At 40.9% G+C, this 15,968-nt stretch overlaps 1 protein-coding gene across 3 annotated transcripts; it reads left to right on the top strand.

The window, feature by feature from the left end:
- The first annotated feature begins 1,375 nt into the window (after positions 1 to 1,375).
- On the top strand, positions 1,376 to 8,535 carry LOC108274811 (lanosterol 14-alpha demethylase). 3 transcript variants are annotated; one of them, XM_017485201.3, is made up of 10 exons: positions 1,376 to 1,630; positions 2,587 to 2,685; positions 3,163 to 3,339; positions 3,889 to 4,015; positions 4,357 to 4,531; positions 5,734 to 5,853; positions 5,928 to 6,123; positions 6,578 to 6,673; positions 6,805 to 6,970; positions 7,947 to 8,535. In XM_017485201.3, the coding sequence occupies exons 1-10, from the start codon at positions 1,460 to 1,462 to the stop codon at positions 8,120 to 8,122; spliced, it is 1,503 nt and encodes a 500-aa protein (XP_017340690.1). In that variant the 5' UTR covers positions 1,376 to 1,459; the 3' UTR covers positions 8,123 to 8,535. The 3 variants fall into 3 exon arrangements, with proteins under 3 accessions (XP_017340690.1, XP_017340689.1, XP_017340692.1); XM_017485200.3 differs by having other exon boundaries at positions 1,378 to 1,630; positions 6,802 to 6,970; XM_017485203.3 differs by lacking the exon at positions 1,376 to 1,630 and adding an exon at positions 2,821 to 2,955 and having other exon boundaries at positions 6,802 to 6,970.
- The last annotated feature ends 7,433 nt before the right edge of the window (positions 8,536 to 15,968 follow it).

Here is a 15,968-nt window from a genome sequence, read left to right as displayed (position 1 = left end):
TACATTACCGCCACCTACTGGTATGAGCTTTTTTAGTGTGTGACGTCATTCGTGTGTACACACCACTACAAATTCCTCATATGTCTAACATACTTGGCAACATAAAGAGATTCTGTTTTGTTTTGTTTTTGAAAGATGTAAATATGAAGAAATGAAATCTGAAACTCTGGTCTCATGTTCATCATTTGACCTCAAACGAAAATGTCTTCAGTGTACAGCAAAAACAAAGGAACTGGCCTTGCTGTTCCGATACTTTCAGAGGGGAACACTATGTCAGAACACTATCAATTTGAAAACACACATATTACAATACCTCAGACACTTTAAATACAATGATAAATCAGAGTAGGGGAAATATATCTATAATCCATTTCTAAACACTGCACACAGGTGGAGAAAGATGCATCCCTGCTGGGGAAAAAATCCTCATAGTATCTGTAATGGTTTTAATGGTTATAATGGGACCCTGTGGATCTCTCTCTCTCTCTCTCTGTCTGTCTCTCTGACTAGTGGTCCTTTAAGGACCAATAATGGTAATGGTTTTAATGGTTAGCTGATGGTTTGTAATGGTATTTGTAGTGGAATTTCAGTGACCTATTCCTCTTTTTTCTGCTGTTTTTGTTTTTCTGATATTTTCTCTTCTCTTTTTTCACATCTCTTATCTTCTTTCCCCTTCTCCTGTGTGTTCTTTTATATTCTTTATCATTTCTTTACTTTTCTCATCTGTGATATTTTATTTTAATGTCATGTTATTGTCCAGTGTTTTGGATGTTAGTCTTTTATTGTACATTTTAATTCACTTCTTTTTATTTTCCAGCAATTTCTTATGAATGTTAAATTAAAAATAAGCACAAATGAATTGAAATTTAATGTAAGCATAGTTTTTCAGACATGTCGGTGCCTATAGTGTATGTTGTTGTGGTGTGATATGTTTATGGTTTTTCTCCTCAGTAATTTGGGAATAGCTCAAATCCAAAATCTCTCAGCACCCCTGGTTAATATTTTTTCTCTGCAGATGAGTTATAACACAAAACTGTGATTATTAGGAATGAATTCTGCAAATCTGGACACAAAATTTTAAAAAGCGCTGAAAACTCTCGCGCTCGTATTCTTTTCTTCCTCTTCTTCTTCTTCTTCTTCTTTTTTTTTTACATCAAATAAACACAAACAGAATGAACCAATGAGAAACGGAGCTGTGGAACGAGCCAGGTGACGTCATATAGTCAGACCGTCCGTTCAGAGCACATCGACCAATCAGAACGCAAGGTTGCGTGGAGCTACGTGATTGACACACAGCTTTAGCCAATAGAGAGCGGCTTTGTTGTCAGACGGGGGCGGGGTGTATTCCGATTTGTGTTTTGATCTGCATGTAGAAGCTTTTATGATGAAGGTGGAGGATTAAAACTCTTCACAGGACTGAACGGAATCGTCACGCTGGCAGTCGAGCTTTAAAATAAAAATGACTATTTTTGAAGTTAGCAACCGGCTAATGGAAAGCGCAGTGGAGAAAATAATGAGCGAAAATTTGACGTTCACGATTCTCGCGATGTCAGCTTTCACCCTCACCCTGGCGTATTTATTTAAAATGGTGTTCAAACAGCAACAGCCGCAGGATAAAGATGACGGCCATGTGAGTAAAGAACTGCACTCTCCTCATCTAAACGCCATTTTAACGCCTCTAAATGTGTCCCGAGCTCACTGACGGCGCTGGATGGGCAAAAAAACGGCGTTGCGTGTTGCCATGGGAGCGGATCAATCCACCATGCTGCGGAGCGGGGGGGAGTACAACACGCCGCGCTGTCTCTAAAATAGCGAAATAGGCATGAATTCATAGAGAAATGTTCAAAACGTGGTTATTCTTTGTATAAATCGTAATGAACAATTAGTAAACAATTTTACAATTTTTGTAGATGATTGTCTACGTTGTTGTTTAAAATTTACGGCACCTATGGAGTCTATGGATGCGCCTCTTCAGATGGAAAAAATATGACTACGCTAAGCTAACACTCCTCCGGACTACACTGACAGTGACGCTACACTGTTAAAATTAATTTAAATGCTGTTTTATTTTATGTCACCATATTGCGATATTTCTTTCTTTCTTTTTCATTCAAAAAGATGTTTTTAATGAAAAAAATATATAAGTAGTTAGTATTAATCTCCACAGGTCATTTTCTTTGAGAAATCATGAGAGGCAATTGTGTAAAATATGACAATTTGAAAAAAAATAAGAACAAATTCTGTTCTTCATTTAATTAGCCTTTAATGCAGCATAATGGGAACATAAATCACATACACAATTATATGTGATGACTTTTGGACCAGTACAAGGGACACTGTTTAAAAATAAATAAATACATTTTAATTAAATGAAATTGCTTCAGATTAATCAAATTTGAGGATTTATGGTTTAAATCAGTAACACACTTTACCCAGGGATTAACACACACCTCATATTTAGTGTCAAATCTTTTATTGTTTAGTGTCAGACCTGGATATTTTGAATAAAAGTGTCTACAGATATAAACGGCACATGAGTTGTTGTAAATTATGAAAACAAATCAATTTGTTGTTTCCTTTTCACAGAAATATCCCCCGTACATCCCGTCCAGTTTGCCGTTCCTGGGTCACGCCATCGCTTTCGGAAAAAGCCCCATCGACTTCCTGGAAAACGCGTACAAGAAGGTGACATAATGTCTTCAGTGGAACCAGCACATGATCTTATATTTCTTAATTAGTCCAAAATACCAAACTGCAGGTACCACAGAACAAGACTGTTACACCATTAGACGTATCTCCTTACGATATTTTTACTCGTAGACAGTCGTCATAGTTACTGTTTGGTCATCGTTAACTACCACTAAAAGGAATCTCTCAGAAACAAAGGGACCAGGCTGTACTTTTCCTTGTCACTCCAGTGGTACCATCAAATATACATCTTCTGCACCATTTTAGGTAGGTGCATATGGTGTACCTTTTAATTAGCGTTTAGTGTGATGCTTTAAAGTCACATCGATGCTCCTTAAGGTTTACTACATTCACATTTCCTTCTGAAAAATGGGCACTAATGGTACAAAGGATATACGTAAGGATAAGTACAGTTTTGTGCCTTTATTTATGCAACTTCCTGCTTTTATATATTCGATTTATCCTTGTTTTCAGTATGGACCCGTGTTCAGCTTTACGATGGTGGGGAAGACATTCACCTATCTGGTTGGAAGTGAAGCATCTGCTCTGATGTTCAACAGTAAAAACGAAGACCTGAACGCTGAGGATGTTTATTCACAACTGACCACGCCCGTGTTCGGCAAAGGAGTCGCCTATGACGTCCCAAACCACGTACGCCATTGTGCACTTCAGGAAATACAGTGATTACAATGAGCTAAAAGTGATTGAGGAAAGAAATGAAGATGAATGGGGGTGGGGGGTGGGGGGTAGCATGATGATGAAATTGAATGTGAGAAAGATTGGGAGGAAAATTGTGGAAAATTTAAGAACAGCTTTAAAATATCAGAACTGCTCTGATTTTGATATTTAACATCGAGAAAAACTAAATGATTTAACCATTAATATAATTAGGTGGATGTTAGTGTTCGCCCGGTTAGTCTTGTAGAAAAGGGCAAGATAATGAAATTTCTCATATTGCATATCACAAAGTGCAAGGTTTAACAATTTACACTGTTAACTGATTCTTTCATTAACTCAGTTATAGTGTATTAGTTTTTGAATCTGATGTTATTCATCAGCAAATAAAGAAGAACCTAGCATAAAAAGCATAACTAGCCCTTTCTCGTGAAAATGTACAAGTAGATATATCTGTGTGTGTCTGTGTGTGTCTGTGTGTGTCTGTGTGTGTCTGTGTGTGTCTGTGTGTGTCTGTGTGTGCAGGTGTTCCTGGAGCAGAAGAAGATGTTGAAGACGGGGCTGAATGTGGCTCGCTTTAAGCAGCATGTACAGCTCATTGAAGAAGAAACGAGGCAGTATTTCCTCCGCTGGGGGGATAGCGGGGAGAAAAGTGAGATACAACGTGTGCACACACACACACACACACACACACACACACACACACACCTTTAGCTTTGGTTTCCTCAGAGTGAGATTCATGAATGAATCAAGGGTACCCCTTAATTGGACCCTGTTTTTTTAGCTGTACTCAAGGATTTGCTTTTTATGCTGATGATTCCCCACAAGGGGGCACTACCAGCACTAGTGAGAAGCTAAAGTACTGCCTCAGGAGCCCAACAGACCACCTTGAAACACTTTCTCATACATTTCTCCTATCATATTCTTTCTTTCTACTCTCCTCTTCCCTTTACTTCCTTTTTCTTCCCCTTCTCCTTTCACATGCCTGCTCAGATCTGTTTGAGGCTCTGAGTGAGCTGATCATCCTCACGGCGAGTCGCTGTCTGCACGGCGTGGAGATCCGCAGCGTTCTCACTGAGAGTGTTGCTCAGCTTTACACTGACCTCGATGGAGGATTTACCCACGCTGCCTGGATATTACCTCCTTGGATTCCTTTGCCAAGCTTCAGGTAAACCCCAGCAAGTATCAGTCCATTGTTCATTGGTTGATTGGACATGGTTGAAAGGCATGATACAGGATATGCACTGTTTCCCTCAAACAGTGCAGGGCTGGGTCCGTGTTAAGTTCTCATCATTGTTGCCACTTAGCTGTGTTATCTCCAGGCTACTGTGTTTGCAGATGAGTCTGGTTAATAGGCTATTATTTCACAGATGGTGTCATGTTTTTTCTACAATGCATTCTCTGCCCTCCAGTAGAACATACACCCAGACATACATCGCACTAACTGGATGTTTAAAAACAGGCTTGGCAGGTATCACCCTGCATGGGAGTGGTGTATTTGCCCTGTTGTCTAAGATCAAGTACTTCTATATGGGCACTGTAGTGGTTTCTTCAGGTGATCCCTAGGATTTGCAGAAGAAACTTCATATGGAAATTCTCCATGAGCATGTAGTGGTTTTGCAGAGTAGAGTGGCAAGAAGCTGGATCATTTGCAGATTGAGCAACCAGCATGAGACTGCATTAGTCACAGCCTGAGATGACAGAAGAACTGAACAAGCACCTTCTGAAACAATCGCAGATCATCAAACACTACATTGAGCTTTCATGCATTTTAATAAAGAGTGATTACTTGAAAAGGGAAGACATGGCAAGGCATGGAACATGGAATATGTGCAACAGATCAGGCTCGCAGCCCTGTCCATTTCAAGTGATAAGATACTGTAATGTCCAGAAGAAGTCTGCCAAGCACGCCCAGGTAAAGGTAGGACCTTGGCTATCTGATGGTGGGTAATGAAAGGTATGAGTTTGTGTCAGTGGTAGAAGAAGCCATGTGTAGATGATATATTCCCAAGAAGAAGATTGTAGAGGGAAAAGAGAAGAGGCCCAAGCATCAAACCTTGAGGGACACCAGTAGTGAGTGTGCATGTAGCACGTGTGGATCCTCACTGAACTTCATTCTGGAGACCATTGCAGCTATCAGATCCTCTACTCTGTCAGGTCCTCCAGTTACTGTGTGTGATTGTGGGTGTCATGATCCTGATGAATAAACCATATGTCCTAAATGAAGTGTTCTGTTCTCTTGCACACTTGATACCATCACAAACACCATTGATTTCGATGCTTGTGTTAGGAAACAGGTATGGATCCAAGGGCGTTTCCTAACTCGACCATTGCAAAGAATGTACTTTCATTCCTGTTCTCCATTGGCAGGCAGCGAGACCGCGCTCACAAAGCGATAAAACAAATCTTTTACGAAGTGATCGAGAAACGCAGGAAGAGTGCAGAGAAAGAGGAGGACATCCTACAGACCCTCATCGACGCCACATACAAGTATTACATCACTCATTTTACACACAAGCGTATATTTTATAACACATTACCTCAACCTGTCTGTCTCTCTGTAGAGATGGCCGTGCTCTGAATGATGACGAGATTTCAGGGATGCTGATAGGTCTGTTGTTGGCGGGTCAGCACACTTCGTCCACCACCAGCGCATGGCTAGGGTTCTTCCTGGCGCAAGACTCTGCGCTGCAGAAAAGCTGCTACAATGAACAGAAACAAGTGTGTGGAGAAAACCTGCCAGCCATCACATACGAACAGGTCAGGCACCATCACAAGACACTACACTACCCATAAACACCTGGTTGTGCCCAGCAGCTCCCACAAATTCATCAGGGAAAAGCTTTCATTGGGATTTTTTTTCCAGGCCATTTGAGCCCAGGGTTCGGTGCATTTGGTGAACACTGTTTTACATCCCTGGTCTTCTTAAGATGGTGGTTTGGGGTTCACTTCCACGGAACTGTGGTGTGGCCAGAGTAACATGATTCATTCGACGTGTCACATTACTTGTTGTTTTGTAAAACGCTTCGTGATGTCGATGGAACAATTTATTAATATATAAAAGCCAAAAGTGCTGTGCTTCTTCACTTGTGTTACACTTCCCACATATAGGCCCAGAAAGTGTCCTGGGTGTGGAGCCATTAGACTGGCTGGAGTATATGGCTGGTGTTTAATGTGAATACTGAGCTGCTGTTGTGTGGTTGATGTTGTGCAGCTGAAGGACCTGAACCTGCTCGACCGCTGTCTGAAGGAAACTCTGAGGCTCCGCCCCCCCATCATGACCATGATGAGAATGGCTCGAACTCCTCAGGTATGAACACTACTGTTCTGGTATGAATTCTGCCCCTGTTCTATTGCACCATATACCTCTGACTGGAACGTCATCATCTCCGCTGCCCTGTGGAACCCGTAACGTTTTACTTTCTCTTGTTTGTGTAGAAGGTTGGAGATTACACCATCCCTGCAGGACACCAGGTGTGCGTGTCACCCACAGTAAACCATCGACTCCAGGACACCTGGAATCATCGAATGGACTTTGACCCTGATCGTTATCTTGGTGATAACCCCGCTGCTGCAGAAAAATTCGCCTACATCCCATTCGGAGCAGGTGGGCGTGGTTACATTCTGGAAACATTCTTAACAGAGAGTGATAACATGACGATAACAATATATTCTTATAATATTTGTGATAATTTTGATACTTTTACTGATATAGACATAGCAACATTTTTCACAAATGACTCAGAAATAGACTCCATTGTTTAAATACTTTTAACACCACACGTAAGACCAGAAGAGAAGGTAAAGAGGGAAGAAATGCAAAGGGGAGGGTAAAAAAAAGGAAGAGTGGGAAAAGCAGAGGAAAAAATATTAATTTACATATACAGTATAGTGTACATACACACATACATTTTATATATATATATATATATATATATATATATAAGATTAGAGAAATCTACACTATATGGCCAAAATTATACACACCCGTGACCATCACACTCGCATGTTGTTCTAAGAGAACAACCAAGAGGCTCAAACCTGTTTCAGCATGACACACAGTGCACAAAGTGAGCTCCATGAAGACGTGGTGTGTGAAGGTTGTCCTGCACAGAACCCTGACCTCAACCCCACTGAACACCTTTGGGATGAACTGGAACTGGAGTCTCCTCACATCGACATCAGCACCTGACCTCAACCTCACTAACGCTCTTGTAGCTGAATGATCACTAATCCCCAGAGTCGCGCCCCAAAATCACACTCACAAATCCCCAAAGCCACGCCCCAAAATCACACTCACAAATCCCCACAGCCACACCCCAAAATCACACTCACAAATCCCCAAAGCCACGCTCCAAAATCTAGTATAAAGCCTTCCCAGAAGAATGGAGCACATTCTAACAGTAAAGAGGGAACATGCCCATGGTTTTTGAATGGGATGTTCAACACTCGGGTGTCCACATACTTTTGGCCATATAGTGTAAGTAAGAGAAACAGGAGGAAACATGCTCAATACACTGAGAGGAAGTATGCGGTATTGATTTCTACTGTAGTGGTTATTTTTGTTTGTTTGTTTGTTTCAGGCCGTCACCGGTGCATCGGGGAGAACTTCGCCTACGTGCAGATTAAGACAATTTGGTCGACATTGTTGCGTTTGTTTGAGTTCGAGCTGGTGGATGGTTATTTTCCCACTGTGAATTACACCACCATGATACACACCCCCAACAACCCCATCATTAGATACAGACGGAGGACATAACACACACCATGATGCAACACTGACAGATGGAGGCCTGGAATAACACCCAGGATGTTCTGTCATCAGTAACATAGAGAAAGCAGTGATCGAGAGCAACACAAACACACCCTCTCTCTCTCTCTCTCCCTCTCTCTCACTGTCTCCACAGTGATGCTATTTGTAAATAAATAGTTTTATAAATATATACAAATCAATTATGAAACTTTGTTGAACTGTGAAAATAATGTAAATGTTCAGTTAAAACTAGAGACGCCCCGATACTAAATTTCTCAGCCGATAACGATAAGCGATTATTCAGAGTGATAACGGCCGATACCGATAGTTCTGCTTTTTATGCCTTCTTATAAATGAATAATAATTAATTCCACAATTCTGAAAGAAATGACAATAAAAACTTTATTCTCTCCATTTCAGCAAGTTGTTTGACAGTAACTGGTCTCATCAACACAAAACACATTACTCTAATTAACATTAACACATGAACTCAATTCTGAAGATTAAAGTAAGATTATTAATTTATTGAATGTTATTCATTCATATTAACATTGACTGAATTTAAAAAAACCCTCCTATTAGTCTCACATTCCCTCTCCATAAACACAAGCATTTCTACTCCATCACGGACATCAAACTGGTCATATATAGGCCGAATATAAATCTTTTTTTTGTTGTTGATGATATTAACTCATATTAACATTAACTCCATATGAAACATATTACTCTACGAATATTTTTCTGCGCAATATATGGCAATACATACCTTTTTACAACTCCTCTTCATTTAAATCTTTCACCGGTGTACTGGCCCTTTAATGCAGCTCGAGCATCGCGGGGTGCTCGATCTGAAACTCGATGCCGAAACAGTTCACTGCTGCTACTTCCGGTGTAAAATATTATAATTACAGAGATTACACACAGCATCTTTACAAAATCGATGTGTACCCCCCGCCCCCCTTTTATTGACCGGATATAATTGGCCCTGATCATCAGATGTTTTTAAATATCGGCCGATAGCCCATAGCGGGAATAATTCCCTTTATCGGCTGATATATTGGTGCATCTCTAGTTAAAACTGTTCTAGTCTTCTTCTGTTTCTGTTTTTTATTTCTTCTGACTGGTTACCTGAAGAAGAGTTTGAGGTTGTCCAAAGAAGAATTAAACTCATGATAATTATCTCCTAACTACTTACCTTTCACTGTTCACCTACAACATTAGCTAGCAGGCTAAGCATGAAGGTTCTGGTACTAATCATTGTACCATGTCATCCTCTACTAATCTGAGTACTGAACATGATTGGTCCAAAGCTGTAAAGCCTATTTTATGACATCACAAACATTCATTTGAAAGTCTCTGTTTTAAAAGAATTGCGTGGTATGGCGTTACAGTTCGCAGCTCCAGGGTCACCGGCTTGATCCTGAGCTCAGGTTACTGTCTGTCCTAAAACGTGCCCATAGGTGGCTACCCTGAATTACCTGTGAGTGTGAATGTTTGTGTCCTTGGTGCCTGGTGATGTATTCCTGCCTCATGATCAGTGTTCCCAAGATAGACTCTGGATCCACTGAGACCCTGAGCAGGAAAAGTCATTCCTGAAGATATCAGAGTAGTGGACTGAAACAGAATCAGGTGAAGTAGAAGAGTGGAGTGATTCTGATTCTGAGAGCCACAAGCATGCATAATGAAATTAAACAGTTTTAATTATATACAAAAGATAATAACACCAGTATCTTGATAAATGATAAATGTCAATTGGAATAGGTCGCAGATAAAATCAAAACATCTATTACGTAGATTCCAGTGATATAAGAACTAAAGACGTCTAGTCTACCAGATAATAAGAGAAGAAGAAGAAGCAAAAGGGAGAGTGAGGGTGAAAGGCAGGGGCTGATTAGGAATGCTCAAAACAACACATACCAAGAACACAAAACAATTTGGTTCTGGTACATCGTGACATAAACTAGAGACCTTCAGAAATGAGACAGAGAGATCATGCCTGTAACTTATCAAAGAGTAATAGGCACGAAGTTACAGAGGAACCCTGGGTAACTTCTAAGCAACTAAAGGCCTCTCTCACATTGATTAATGTTAAAGTTCATGAGTCCACCATCGGGGAACCCCAAACAACAATGGAGTGCATGGCAGGACTGAAAGTCGAAAGTCACTACTCTCCAAAAAGAACATTCATCCGGAGGTGACTAATGAGACGTGTAACCACAAGAAGAGGAAAAATGAATCAAGAAGAATCACATGATTGTCCGAAACAGCAACATCAGATGGAGTAATGTGAGATAAACCCTTCAGCAAAGTGATTATTTTAATGATCACTGTTGATGAGGCTGCATCTGGACCAGGACGACTTGCCATTATTGAAGGAATAATGAGTCCTGAATGATATCAGTGAACTCTAAAGGAAAATGTCAGGACATCTGTTCATGAACTGAATCTGAAGAGAAAGTGGGTCATGCAGCAAGACAACGATCCTAAACACACGAGTCGTTCTACCAAAGGACGTGTAAAGAAGAATAAAGATAATGTTTTAGAATGGCCGAGTCAAAGTCCTGACCTTAATCCAGTAGAAATGTTGTGGAAGAATGTGGTGGATAAAAAAATGTCATAAAATAAACACAAGGGAGACCTAGCATCCAGCAAAGGGGAGAAGAAGAAAAGACGGGCACCAAGACACACAGAAGCGGTAGTAGGCGGATATTGACTGATATTGAATATTGAATTGGATTCACACTTTAAAGATCTTAGATCTTTAAGAGTAATACACTATGGTTTATTAGTCAAAAAGAAGTATACGAGCTGAGGAGTGCTAACACACACACACACAGACACACGCTCGTACAGTCAAGGGCGGGCAAGTAGACATAACATACGCACACACACTCTCTCTCTCACACACACACACATACTACTATAACTTTACAAGAATAATAAAAAGGAATATTAAGACATTATAAGGGTAATATCTTATTATATATATATATATATATATATATATATATATATATATATATATATATATTTTTTTTTTTTTTAATATATAGTGCCCAAGGACACTTTGGTATGTGGAGTCATGTGGGGTCATCTGGGCCGGGAATCGAACCCCCAACCCTACAATTAGTGGAACACCCGCTCTAGCACCTGAGACACAGCCGCCCATAATGTTGTATTATCAAACACACACTGAGGTGCAGTGCCATGTTACGTATGGCGCTCGGGGCCGCTGTGATGGGTCGTCAGCATGTAAACGATGAATCATCTCAACAATTTCTACACAAATCGCTTATCCTGTGCAAATTGACGATAAGTATCACAGACGTCCCTAGTGACAATTCTGAATTCTGAGTCCTGAAAACTAATCCCGTCCGAATAGGGCTTAAGGAAGAGTGATAATAAGTAAACAAAATAAACGGTATGTTCTTGCAGGACCGCTAATACTTTGTTCTGCTTTAAGATGAAGTCATTTGTGACATTTCTAAGAAATACGAAAGCAAACTTCAGAAAACCCAAACCATAAGAGCAGTTTAATGGAAGAATGGAATGAAAACATAAAGGAGATTAATAATTAGCGGTTGATGTGGTCGCACTGAGCACTGTGATGTATTTACTATTTACGCAGCATGGACCTCACTAAGATTTTGTTCCTGGTTACAGCATTACTGCTACTGACTCAAATTCTCCACTTTTGTTTTTACGTTTTAGAGTAGAGTTTGATCTTTCTGCACAGATCAAATGGATTACTTAAATGCAATCGGTTGTAGTCATGTGGTTCTTTTTGGTGAACAAGGCTATTCAGTAGCCTGTAGCATGCTGTGCTCATACTGCTGTCTGTGTTTAGCATCAACACTGGTCTGCCTACAGTATTTCTCTGAAACAAGGCACACTGATTTTTATATTTGATATTAATTATATTTTCCACTCTGTATTAACATGCTGGTTTTACTGCATCTGTTTTCTCACTTTAGCACAATGTGGAAATAAGCAGTGTATTAACGTATAATTTTTTCTGTGAGAGCTTTTTAATAACTGCAGTACAGAACATCACAGATAAAACGAAGCTACAAAAAGTATTTAAAAAAAAACACTACAGCTTCCTCGTTTTAACCACATCCTCATGACATTAAACGCAGCGTAGCAGAAAGAGTTTAAAACCAGAAGTGCATGTCATAGACACGCAAAGAATCCTAGTAAAAAACACGGGAATTGTATCAGCTGATGTGCAAACAGGACAAAACCAAAGGACAAGAACTAAAATGGAAAACAGAGTCAAAAACCAGAATAACGATACGCAGCGTGCGGCTTGGTAAGGTAAGGTACGAGCACACTGAGCATTATCTCACAATGAGAAAGACTGGAGTCCTTTTATCCAAAGTGTCTTACAAATGAGGAAATACAAGCAAAGCGATATATCAAGCGGAGAACAATACAAGTAGTGCTACTGTCCACGATTGATAACTGAGTTCTAGAGAAGGAAAGAGCGCAGAGTTGAGGTGTAAGAGCCAGAGTACGTGCAGAATGTTTAGGCTTTATTTTTTAAAATTTATTTGATTTAATTTTTTAAAAATATTTAAAGGGGAGGGGAAAGTTAGGGGTTAGATAAGTGTTCACGGAAGAGGTGGGTCTTCAGCAGTTTTTTGAAGATTGTGACAGTTTCTGCTGGTCGGACTGAGGTTGGAAGTTCATTCCACCACCGAGGGACGGTCAGTTTGAAGGTTCTGGAAAGGGACCTTGAGCCACGGTGAGTAGGCACTACAAAGCGTTGGCTGTTAACTGATTGCAGGTTGTGTGAGGGAATGTAAGCCTTCAGGACAGTGTTGAGATAGAGGGTGCTGTTCCAGACAAGGTCTTGTACGTGAGCATCAAGGCCTTAAATTTGATACCACAGCTACAGGAAGCCTGTGTAGATTGAGCACCGAAAAAAAAACTACTTGTAGAATTTAATTGATAAAATCCTTGGAACAGTTTGCACGGGTAATGTTTTAAGTAAATTTTACTGCCGCACTGTCAAGTACAATCTACTTACCACTAAACATAACATGTGTGAGGATATTAAGCAAATGTTACCAAATTATATTTAAGTTATGTTATATTCATTTAAAGTAAAATCAATAAAATGTTTTCATAGACAGGAACGTTGCTGTCATCAAGTCATCATTAAGTAAATCTTACTATTTACTAAAAAATAATACAATACATGGTTAAAGAAGAATAAAGGTAATGTTTTAGAATGGCCAAGTCAAAGTCTTGACCTTAATCCAGTAGAAATGTTGTGGAAGAACCTGAAGCGAGCAGTTCATGAGAGGAAACACACCAACATCCCAGAGTTGAAGCTGTTCTGTACTGAGGAACGGGATAAAACTCCTCCATTTTTATCAGACTTAAGCAAAATTGTATGTGGTAATTGCAGTCCTAAGGCCATAGCATTCAGGCCATCGCAGACTACAAAGCTACACCACTTGTCTGTGATGATGACACCTCGCTCCCACATGCCCTGAAAGATTTCTATGCATGGTTCGAAGCACAGAGCAACATGCCAGCAAGGAAGACCACCCCAACTCCCACCAACCAAGTACTTCATCTGTCAGCAGTAGAGGTCAGTCTTCCCAGCACAATATGGACCCACTTCAGTATGCATACTGTCCCAACTGCTCAACATGCCATATGTGCTACCATCCATCTGTCTCTGTCTACCCATCTAGATAAAAAATGACAATTACATAAAGATGCTGTTCATAGACTTCAGTTCACCACAATCATCCCACAGAAACTGATAACACAGCTGAGCCTGCTGGGTTTAAACACCTCCCTCTGCAACTGGATCCTGGACTTTCTGACTGGGAGACCCCAGTCCATCAGGATCGGCACCACCATACTGAACACTGGTGCCCCCAGGGCTGTGTGCTCAGTCCACTCAAAAGTTCAAAGTTCTCTATAAAGATACAATCTCTTACAATCTCCAATGTGCAGGTATTGACCTGACAGTAATACATTGATATTTTGAGCAATGAACTACAAAATTCTACAAACTACAAAATTCTACAACTACAAAGTTGAAGCTCACATTACCTATCTATGTTTATATTAAGACTTATCTGCTGTTTACACTCGTTTTCCCTCCAAAAGCACAGAAAGCAACCAAACTGGTGGGACTTACACTCACCGTCCACTTTAATAGGAACACCTGTACACCTGCACATTTATGCAGTTATCTAATAAGCGAATCATGGAGCAGCAGCACAATGCATAAAATCATGCAGATGAATTTCAAGGTCAGGGGCAATTGTTCACATCTGACAACTGTGAAGGGTCATGTTCACATTATACATCAGAATGAAGAAAAACTGTGATCTCTGTGACTTGGTTGTTGGTGCCAGGTGGGCTGGTTTGGATATTTCAGAACCTGAAAGTTCAGTTCACGCTGTACTATTCTGAAAACACGTTATTAACACATTATTTGATGTTTTCCTTTGTGAATTTAATGTATTTTTGAAAATAAACACTCATTTCAAATCTGATGACTACAACACACTCCAAAAAGCTGGGACAGTCGACTGTTTAGCGCTGTGTAACACCACTTTTTCTTTTAATAACACTTATTAAGTGTTTGGACGCTGAGTGAAGACACCTTGTGGTTAAGTTTAGCAAGAGGAATTTTCCCCATTCATCCGTTATGCATTTCTTCATCTGTGCAACTGTATGAGGACTTCGTTGCCTTATTTTGCGCTTCATAATGCACCACACGTTCTCAATGGAAGACAGGTCAGGACTGCAGCAGGCCATGCTCGCACCCGCACTCTCTGCTTACGCAGCCGTGCGCTTGTAATCCGGGCAGAATGTGGTTTGGCGTTGTCCTGCTCTGGATGGAAGCACATGTTTCTCCAAAATGTGTTCATATCTTTCTGCATTAATGCTGCCCTCACAGAGGTGTGAGTTACCCATGCCATGGACACTGACACGGCCCACACCATGGGCGCTGACACGCCCCATACCATAGGCGCTGACACGCCCCCATACCCTGGGTACTGACACGCCCCCATACCATGGGCGCTGACACGCCCCCATACCATGGGCACTGACACACCCCTTACCATGGGCACTGACACGCCCCATACCATGGGCGCTGACATGCCCCCATACCATGGGCACTGACACGCCCCTTACCATGGGCGCTGACACGCTCCCATACCATGGGCACTGACACACCCCCATACCATGACAGACACTGGATTTCAGACATGGCGCTGTGAACAGCTCGGGTGGTAATTTTCCTCTTTGGTCCGGAGAACACAACAGCTATTTTGTGAAACGTTGACTCGTTGGACCACAAAACACGATTCCACTGTGCTACTGTCCATTTCAGATGAGATTGAGCCCAGAGAAGTGGGCGGAGCTTCTGGACAGTTATTGGTTTCTGCTTTGCATAGTAAAGCCTTAACCCGCATCTCTGGATGCAGCGGCGAATGGTGTCGACTGACAAAGGTTTACCGAAGTATTCCAGAGCCCATGTCAGGATCTCCGTTACAGACTCATGACGGTTTTTAAGACAGTGACATCTGAGGGATCGGAGATCACGCACATTCAGAAGTGGTTTTCGGCTCTGCCCTTTACGCACCGAGATTTGACCGGATTCCTCGAATCTTTTAATTACATTGTGCGCTGTAGAAGGTGAAATGCCTACAATGCTTTTTTGGAGGCTCCTTATATACTATGATTAGACGATTGCCTCACCTGTTTCACATCACCTTCTTATTTCAACTTCTCACATCGCTATTAGTCCTAAATTGCTCCTGTCTCAACTTTTTTGGAACGAGTTGCGTACATCAATTTCAAAGTAAACCTTTGC

Source organism: Ictalurus punctatus, chromosome 14 (genome assembly GCF_001660625.3).
Source record: "Ictalurus punctatus breed USDA103 chromosome 14, Coco_2.0, whole genome shotgun sequence".
NCBI lineage: Eukaryota > Metazoa > Chordata > Actinopteri > Siluriformes > Ictaluridae > Ictalurus > Ictalurus punctatus.
The sequence above is the reverse complement of the archived record's forward strand: the minus strand, read 5'-3'. Positions and strand labels throughout refer to the sequence as shown.

What these genes read in the sequence shown, in the direction of transcription:
- LOC108274811 (XM_017485200.3), top strand. Translation starts at nt 1,460, where the DNA reads ATGACTATTTTTGAAGTTAGCAACCGGCTAATGGAAAGCGCAGTGGAG. An exon ending in TGGAAAACGCGTACAAGAAG is followed by an intron (nt 2,686 to 3,162) that starts GTGACATAATGT and finishes CCTTGTTTTCAG; the next exon opens with TATGGACCCGTGTTCAGCTT. An exon ending in GAATGGCTCGAACTCCTCAG is followed by an intron (nt 6,674 to 6,801) that starts GTATGAACACTA and finishes TTGTTTGTGTAG; the next exon opens with AAGGTTGGAGATTACACCAT.